Raw genomic sequence first — 9,401 nt, 5'->3', positions numbered from 1 at the left:
CTGCTAAGAGACTTGAGCACCAAAATGATTCTCTACAAATTCCTTCCTTTTTATACTGCAAATACTGCATTATTATATTCAAACCTTTAAAAACTAGGTAATACTTAAGATTTAGAGTCAACTTACTTTGTGTGAAATTCTATTTGCTGCTTCTTTTAAAACAGGTTAAAATAAGCTCTTAAAAATTAAGTAACAATAATCATATACAATACAGATATATAAAAAGGGTTGGTTTATTGTAGTTCAAATACATAAACTGAACATTCAAACATCTTAAAATTAAACTTTAGCAACAAAGTTTAACATTCAAACAGGAGTATAGTTTACAAGAAACACCCAGAAAGGTAATTTGTTGTCTAATCCAGAATATTGATAAAGATCACTTAATGGTGAATAAAATATGTTTAACCAGTGGTTCTATTCTGGCCAACATGTTAGTTATGACCGTGGTTCCATACCTGAGAAGAAATTACTACACAAATCTTCTCTTAGGCTAAACAACAAGACTTGGTCTATAATTCAGAGGGGATAATCAAAGCACGTAAGTGAACAAATAAAACTAATCTGATCTTTAGAGACAAAGGTAAAAGTATTGTCCATTATAATAATCGTAGCCTCTGGAAGATAAGAATTCAATTTTCAGTGTTTTCTCTTTTACCCGCTTTAAAAAAAAAAACAACAAAACAAACCCCAATTCGGGTTTTCTTGGAGTCTGTGGTATTTGCATCTGGCAAGTTCAAGCCACAAATGCTCTTACTTCTTGCATGTATTAACACTGCTAGGAAGAACGTCACCAAGTCACTGACTTCCACACCTCATAAAAGGATGAATTTTAGCTTCAAGATTTTAAGATTTACTAGAGACAGCCTATATTTGAGTATGTATGTCAGTCATGCCACACAAAGAAAAGCATAAATATTTCCAAAGTGTTCTGTTCAGAAACTGTTCACAAATGCTTCTCCTTCTGTTTGTCAGATGGTTTCGCAATAGGTTGACTAATGCACATATATGTAAAAACCTGAAAATTGGCTCATGCAAGCATTTTGAATAGATGCCCCTATGGAAGAGTATTTAGAATTATTTTGTTGATCGTCTCGTGGGCTCCGATGCTGTGGGAGGTGGGGGTGGACCCCGGCGATCCAGGTCATCAACATATGCCACAATCAGTTTACGCCTCTCCTCTGGCACACAGTCCAGTACTAGATACCGTTTGTCATTCTGTAAAATTTTTTCTACATCTTTCAGGTGCTGATCCGATTCTTGGATTAATTTTTTGGATCTGAAATAAGAAAAAGAAGTCCAAGAATTACTGACTGCTGTTCATAGGTCTTTCAGAAATGAGCTGGAAATGTCCACCTAGTTCCTAATTGTGTTTCCATTTTTTTTTTTTTTTTTTTTTTTAAGAAAAATTTCACGGCAGTGGTCACCTTTGTAAGTCGCCTCAGCAAAGACTCCAAGGAGTGAAAGGGCCTCAGAAGCTGAATTACCCTCCCACCCCTAGTGGTGGTCCCTCCAGATCAGGGCTGAGGGTGGGTGGGTAAATCTTGCCCGTGCTGTACCTGTTCTGTGGATGAACAGAGGACTTCAGTCTGCGGGGCTGCCAATCCCAGCATCTTTCACAAGCTTTCACTTTCACATCTTTCACTAAATTAACTATAAAAATGTAGAAAGAAGTCTTACTTCACATCTAATTTAAAAGCCCAAGCTGATGCAAAACATTAAGGATCCTGACCAAAAAATCCAAATGACAAAATATCTAAAAACCACACCCTCAGCACTATCTAGCCTCCCGTGCACATACCCTTTATTAAGATGTTTCAAATTTCTCTCTTAAAGAAGAAAAGCTGGAGCATGAAGCAAAAATGGTTTCCTGCATACTGACTGGTAAGCAATGCGAAATTGTTTTCCTGATGATAAATTGTTAGGGGCGAAGAACTGTTGGGTTTGCTACAGAGAAATCTTGTTTAGAGGCTCTGATTTCATAATTTACAATTTTTATTTAAATGTACCCAGCAAAATGCTTTCCTCTGAGGGAAAAAAAAAAAATGTTTATGCTGAGCTTAAATAGATGATTTCATGCTTTAGAATGATCTAACCACACTGAATAGTCTTCAGAGGAGGCAAAGATAACTGATAGTGAAAGATTATTTTAAAAGTCTCTTCACGAAATACAATTCTTATATAGTTGAGGGTATTCCTAAAAAAAGCGGTGAAGTAAAAAAAAAAAAAAAAGGTATGTATTCAAAACTGGATGGGTGGGTAACACAAAATAAGAATTGACATCTGGGCCCTTTCTTTAAAAAAAAAAAAAAAAGTATGGTAGATATGGGCTGTATTTGACTTTGGACAGAAGTTGGTATCTTCTTATCCCTAAAAATTAATAATGTCAACATGTGTGTGAATGCAAAGAATGCTCTGACCATTAGAGTAAAGACTAGTAAAGAGAATGACTGCCAATATGAAACATTTCATTGCACACACCTATATGTTATAAATTTGGTCTCTTTCAAAAGCGTCCTGAAGTCAGCTTTGGCTGTGATATATTTGTCTCTGATATATTCTTCAAATTCTCTTTGTTTTTTCTGTTAATAAAAAAAAAAAAAGTTAAGATTATGGAAATAAAACCCACTAATTCCAAAATAAACATCAATTATTTATTAAACAGTAATGTGTAAGTCACATAATAAAATTAAAAATTCAAAAGAAAAAGGCAACAGGGTACATTTTGTTCATATATAAAATTCATTAAATCACAATCTGCAAGGCTCATTTTTGCGGCAAATAGAAAGAATGAGGAATCATAAATTAGTAGTGGCTAAAACTTGAGAACTTGCTATGTGCTACACTGCTGAGCATTTTATGAGGATCATCTACTTCAATCTTTACAACAACCTCATGAGGTGGACACTTAAAAATAAGGATATTAAGGATTAAGTGTTCACTTCCTGCACACTGTATTTTTAACTTCAAGAACAAAAACAGTAATTTGTGGATACAGCAACTGTAGGTTAACACTCAATACTTAACTTACACAGTAATGAGCATTTAGCTTTCTGGCAAGCCAAAAGTAGTAAGATGAATAAACTCTTTGGACTTAAAAAAGACTTTATTATCAATTCTAAACAGTCAGAAAAGTTAGAAACTGAGACTGGGTCTACCCCTCTTTCCCAGTCATGCATATTTTATGGTCCAAACATCTACAATCCAATAGACTTTGAGGGGGAAGAATATTAGATTTATGAGTTTTTATAAAAGATGCCCAGACCTACAGAAACCAACCAGGAAAGCGGAATGATGTAAAAGAAAACAAATAAAAGGCCTAGGGATAAAACGGACTGTAGTAAACAACACTTTTCTTGACATCATTCACTGTTTCAGACCTTGAAGCATAAGAGAACTAGCGATCTCATTACAGGGCTCTGTTTGGCTTAAGAGTCAAGTGCTTTGATAGTTTGGTACCAATTGCCAGCCTAAATATGTCTGTCTAGTGGTACCTGACTAAAATAAAACTGCAGCTTCATTAAATTTCTAAGATCCTAAAATACAAGCTTCACCCCAAGTACTAAAATTTTAAACTTTCTATTGTGCTGTCTTGCTAATTTATCATGCAAGAAACAATACATAAACTTAAAATTCAGATTTACTTCTCATACACTTAAAAGTAATTCACTTAAAACAATCAACTTCATTTTGGTTAAGATAGTAGTTCTGTTAGGCCCCGATTTAAGTATTTATAGACCGACAGTAAATCTCGACACAAAATCCTCTTACCCTGTCACTGGAGGAGAACTTAATACACCGAGGATCTTCCTTAATGATTTTTTTTACTTCTTTCCACGTGGATGTTAAGGTAATCTTTGAAAAGACATGAATAAAAAACATAAATACAACTCACTTTTACTTAGGGAGTCAAACTGCAGCACATAGGTACATAATATTACACACTGACCTGCGATCTCTTGTAATGCCCAAGCGTAACTGGACTAGTTAGGGACAGGGAAGCAGCGTTAATGCAATTTCTTTTTGTTGGCTTGCCACAAGAGTTATTTTCATGGCCATACTTTCAAGGTGGCCTAAGACAATCACCTGCAAACCCTGTATTTACATGGGCAAACATCATAACTTCTGAAGAAACCATCACCAAAAAGAAAGCAGATAAAAAGGAACAAAACCTGGATAACAAAGCGTACAAACTGCCGAACAAGAGGCCATAGTACCAAATTGAAAATGGATCAAAAGAAGAAATTTGCTAAATCTATTATTAGGAGGGATCACTGACCACATGGCTAAGGACATTTTGAATTACTATGGGAGCAGTTATGAATGTGAAAACTGCAAAGAACAGGCATTTCTAAATAATTAAGAATACCATAATTTTTTAAAATCAGAGAATTGTCATAAGATGCATTCCAGTAATGAATCTAAAGACCATGACACTAAAAATCATATCAATGCTTTGCTTTAAGAAATTACTAACAAGATTCATCCAGATTAAAATGAGAAAAATAAGAGATTCTTACTGCAGAAGTTTCATCCAGAAGTTGCCTAAAGTGCTCTCTCTTTTTTTTGGTAAGTGCTTCAATGTGTTCATTAAAAAGCTTCTCTTTCTCCTCTCTTTCCAATAAGGATCCAGATTCCCAGCGGTGATCTTTTCGGAGGGTCCTACGAGTATCAGACCATGACACATCTGAAGAACGTACCTGAAGAGAAAAAATTATATATATATCACCAAAGAGACTTATCTGAATGTCTATTTGCACTTCCATGTCCACTGCAGCATTATTCACAATAGCCAAGACATGGAATCAACCTAAGCGTCTAGCAACAGATAAATGGATAAAGAAAATGTAATAAATATACACAGTGGAGTACCACTCAGCCTTAAAAAAAGAGGAAAATTCTATTCATTTATGGCATGGATAAACCTAGAGGACAATATAAGTGAAATAAGTCAAGCACAGAAACACAAATACTGCATAGTCTCACATTTGTGGAATCCAAAAAAGTTGAACTCATAGAAATAGAGAGTAGATGGTCACCAAAGTCTAGGGGGTAGGAGACAGGACAAGGGAGAGAATGAGGAGTTACTTGTCAAAGATAATGAAGTTTCAGAGACAGCAGAAATAAGTTTTGAGATCTACTGCACACCAGGGTTAACTAAAGTCAATAATGTATTCTATATTCAAAATAACTGAGAGTAAATTCCAAATGTCTCACCACAAAAAATTATAAGCAAACAAAGTGATGAATATGTTAAACAGCTTTGGTTTAATCATTCCATATTATCTACCTATATCAAAACAGCAACTGTACCCCGTAAGTATATACAATTATGGCTTCTCAAAACAATTTTTAAGAAGAAGACAGTATAACAGAAGGCATAACAGGTCTGGCTGGCTCACCAACCAGCAAAAAGATATGCTTCATTGGTGATAATGGCATTAAAAGTTAAGCCACACTACTGCCAACGTGAAGAAACATAGACTAAAATAACAGAAAGGTAAGAAAAGAAAAATACAAAAACATTTATTTAACCAACACTTACCAAGCATCTAAATACAAGTCAGATAAATACCGTGCTTTGCAATAAGATTACAAAATAAGACGCTATCCCTTCCTTCAAAGAGCTCACTTAAAAAAGAAGAAAAAAAAAGGATAAAAAGGCCAGGTGCGGTGGCTCATGTCTGTAATCCCAGCCCTTTGGGAGGTGGGTGGATCACCTGAGGTCAGGAGTTTGAGACCAGCCTGGCCAACATGGCGAAACCCCATTTCTACTAAAAATACAAAAATGAGCTGTGTGTGGTGGCGCATGCCTGTAGTCCCAGCTACTCAGGAGACTGAGGCAGGAGAATCACTTGAACCCAGGAGGCAAAGGTTGCAGTGAGCCAAGATCATGCCACTGCACTCCAGCTGGGTGACAGAGTGAGACTCCATCTCAAAAAAATAAAAAATAAAAAAACGAAAAGGATAAACATGTAAGCAAATAACTGCAAATACAGGTAATAAGTGCTGCAGAGTCGTATGCTGAGCACAAGGGTGGTCTAAGGAACAGTGAGATCGAATCTGCCTAGATAGGTCAGGAGTAGCCTCACAGAAGAGATACTTGAGCGTACCCCTGAAGAACGAGAAAGTCTGTCACTGCAACAGGAACACTTCCAAATCATATCAGGTAGAGAGACTGCCGTGAGCAATGGAAGGATGGTATGGTTCATTAAGCATGTTCAGCAAGGCTACAGTTCAAGGAGCAAATGAAGAAAGCAAAGGTGTTAAGGAAATATGAAGGTGGGAGGTAAGAAATGAACAATCTTTTATATTATGCTAAGGAGGCTAAATGTGACCTGTAGGAAACTGCTGGGAGTAAAGAGAACCTTCATCCCCTGCAAGTAACCAGGAGAGTGACAAAATTAGATTAGCTTTTTAGGAAGACTTCTGTGACTGCAATAGAACAGATAAATTTGAGGGAATGTTAGAGGTAGGGAGAGAAATTAGGAAACTACTGTAATTGTCCAGGGTGTAGGACAAGGTTTTCCAACCTGTGGCTCACAGGCCACATGCAACTCAGGATGGCTCTGAATGTACCCCAACACAAATTCATAAACTTTCTTAAAACATTATGAGATGTTTTTGTCCTTTTTTTTTTTTTTTTTTTTTTTTAGCTCATTGGCTATCAGTAGTGTTAATGTACATTTTTCTTTTTGAGACGGAGTCTCACTCTGTCGCCAGGCTGGAGTGCAGTGGCGCGATCTCAGCTCACTGCAGCCTCCACCTCCCAGGTACAAGTGATGCTCCTGCCTCAGCCTCCCAAGTAGCTGGGACTACAGGCACGCGCCACCACACCCGGCTAATTTTGTATTTTTATTAGAGACGGGGTTTCGCCATGTTGGCCAGCCTAGTCTTTAACTCCTGACCCCAAGTGATCTGCCCGCCTTGGCCTCCCAAAGTGCTGGGATTACAGGCATGAGCCACCGTGCCCAGCCATGTTAGTGAACTTTATGTGTGGCCCAAGACAATTCTCCTTCCAATGTGGCCCAGGGAAGCCAAAAGATTGGATACTGCTGGGTAGAGTAAGAAACAGATGCAAGGGCAGAAATCAGAAGTGACAAGAGTAGCAAGCTCCACTGAAAAAGAGAAAAGAAATAGCATAGGAGAGATATGACAAAGAGAAGCCACCCCCAACTCCAAAATATATTAGCAAGTAGGACAGTAGTCTAGGGTCATTCACTGTAGGGACAAAAAACCCTAGATACCTCAACAACTCTGAGGGGTAAGGGAGAAAGATTTTCAACAAAGTTTCAGGGTATCTCCTGCGGTCAGTTACACTTCCAGTCCTACAATCTCATACCATCTGCAAGTATAACTGATCATCACAATGATGGCCCTAAATCATCAACGAAAAGGTTAAATTGTGTTCAGCATGTTTTGTTTATCACTATGGCAGGTAAGTGTGTAATAGTTTACAATGACTTTCATCAAGAACAATAAATAATAAAGTTGTGAGACTAAATGATTATGACTTTCCATATATGCAAAATGCCTAACTTCTGAATTTGTTAAATAACTTGGGTTTTTTCCTATACTAACAGTACTAATACCAAGTATTCAATTTTTAAATGCTTTCTAATTTAGCAAATTATCTCCCTCAGAATTAAAGAACATTAAAATATTCATAACAGTAATATAATAAATTTCCAATATCCAGTACTTTAGAGAAAAAAAGTAAAAGATTAACGTATACCATGTCAGACAGAAGAGCTTTGAAATTCTGGATAGCTTCTTCTCGTTTGTGCTGCTCTCTCTCTCGATCTATTTCTTTCGTTTGTTCTGAACGGGCCTTTTGAACCTCCCTTTCTCGTTCTCGAAGGCTTGCCTCAATGCGGGCTTGCCTTTCAAGCTCCTTTTCTTTTTCTGAGTCTAAATTCTGTAAAAGCAAAAACTACATTATCCTTCTCACCAACTCCATCAAAATATGTTTTTGCAGAATAACTAGCTTGCCAAATAAAAAATTCCAAATCTAGTTTTTGCCCAGAATATACCTAAACACTGTGTACCTCTCATCTCCAAATCAACTAGACTCTCATGTTAAGAATACTAACAAGAAAAAATCCAAACCCCCAATAGAAAAATCCCCAACAACAACATATACCCTTAAACACAAGAATTGTATTATTCAATGAAAGCAATACAAGTAAACACAACAGTTACCTTGGCTATTTTTTCAATGTACTGTTTGAAAAGGTCTTCTCTCATTGATGAACTATCTACTGCTTTGTAACGTGGATCACTTTCTACTTTGTCTTTTACTTTGCTCCATCGAGACTGACTGTCCAAGTGATGATTAGATAATAGTTCAAAGAAATCCGATTTAATCTGTATTTTAAAACAGGTAGTGGGATGGGAGGGAAAATAATGTACCATGAGAAATTCATCATATCTTAAATATTTACAACTAGAAAAAAAGTTCACCTACCTTAAATATGAGAATAATAACTTTTAAAATATAGGCATTTAGAGTAGAATTACAGTAAAAGATCAGAAGTGTTCTTTTACTAGAAATGTAAACATCAACAAGCATATAGGCTTTCATCTAAATTTGCCAAATTCAAGATAAATAATATTTTATAAAGAAATTATTAAAATATAGAAAAAGGCTTTTTCAGATTGTTGATAACTTTAGATCTCAGAACTGCCATGTATTCATAGGGAATATAAATTTACATCGAGCTGCATTTCTTTTTAGCTAAGAGTCAGGCTTATGAAGCTGACAATACTTTAATATCAACAAGGTAAAAATGATTTATTTAAAAAACTAGATGGATAAAAATTTTGGCCATTGAAATTAATAGGATATTTAAAAATCACTGCAAGTCATTACAAACTTATACTGTCAAATGTCTAAAATCAAAATAGGGTAAAAATTTATATTTTGGTGAAAAAAAGGCAGCTGTACACCTTGATATGTGAGAAAGTTACAGAATTTCTATGTTCATAATTAATCATTACTAAAAAATTGCATTCAGATCTTCTACACTTTTTAGCATTAAACATGTATGTAATGTTTATACCATTATAAACTCAGAATGTTAAGTGTTTATCCAGTATTATACTCAACAACTGAAATACCAAGTTAAAAACATTCAAAGGTATTAAACATTAATCCTTCAGTATCAACATATACAACTACTTAAAACCCCTCTCCAAAACTGTATTTCTTATTTATTTAAATAGGTGAGGAAAGGAGTAAATGAGATAGTTATTTTTATGTATGTCTGAGGGCCTAATTGTTTTAAAATTTAATCCCATGTATACTACTTTGTACTCCTACCACAGAAGATATCCAAGGTAACCAAGGTCATTTCAACAAAGGATTCTGACCATATTAAGAACCCCTCCCTTCCAGTAGG

General features: G+C 35.8%; 1 protein-coding gene across 11 annotated transcripts in view; it reads right to left on the bottom strand.

Annotated features, from left to right (window-relative positions):
- Positions 1-215: 215 nt before the first annotated feature.
- TCERG1 (transcription elongation regulator 1) overlaps positions 216-9,401 on the bottom strand; it is a 64,189-nt gene continuing 55,003 nt past the window's right edge. For 4 of the 11 annotated variants that reach the window (XR_010157357.1, XR_680390.5, XR_010157356.1 and 1 more), the window contains 7 exons: positions 8,203-8,367; positions 7,736-7,918; positions 4,521-4,700; positions 3,772-3,855; positions 2,482-2,582; positions 1,560-1,653; positions 216-1,279 (listed from right to left, as the gene is read on the bottom strand). Coding sequence is in view for 7 of the 11 variants with exons in the window: in XM_001158244.7 (XP_001158244.3) it covers positions 1,078-1,279; positions 2,482-2,582; positions 3,772-3,855; positions 4,521-4,700; positions 7,736-7,918; positions 8,203-8,367 (915 nt within the window). In the remaining 4 variants the exon portion in view is untranslated. Of the gene's footprint in view, positions 1,280-1,559; positions 1,654-2,481; positions 2,583-3,771; positions 3,856-3,949; positions 4,096-4,520; positions 4,701-7,735; positions 7,919-8,202; positions 8,368-9,401 lie in introns of those variants that run through there. The other 7 variants (XM_001158244.7, XM_009449888.5, XM_518017.8 and 4 more) reach the window with 2 other exon arrangements.

The sequence above is a fragment of the Pan troglodytes genome, chromosome 4 (genome assembly GCF_028858775.2).
Source record: "Pan troglodytes isolate AG18354 chromosome 4, NHGRI_mPanTro3-v2.0_pri, whole genome shotgun sequence".
Lineage (NCBI taxonomy): Eukaryota > Metazoa > Chordata > Mammalia > Primates > Hominidae > Pan > Pan troglodytes.
Note: the sequence above shows the minus strand (reverse complement) of the source record. Positions and strands in the feature narration are given on the sequence as shown.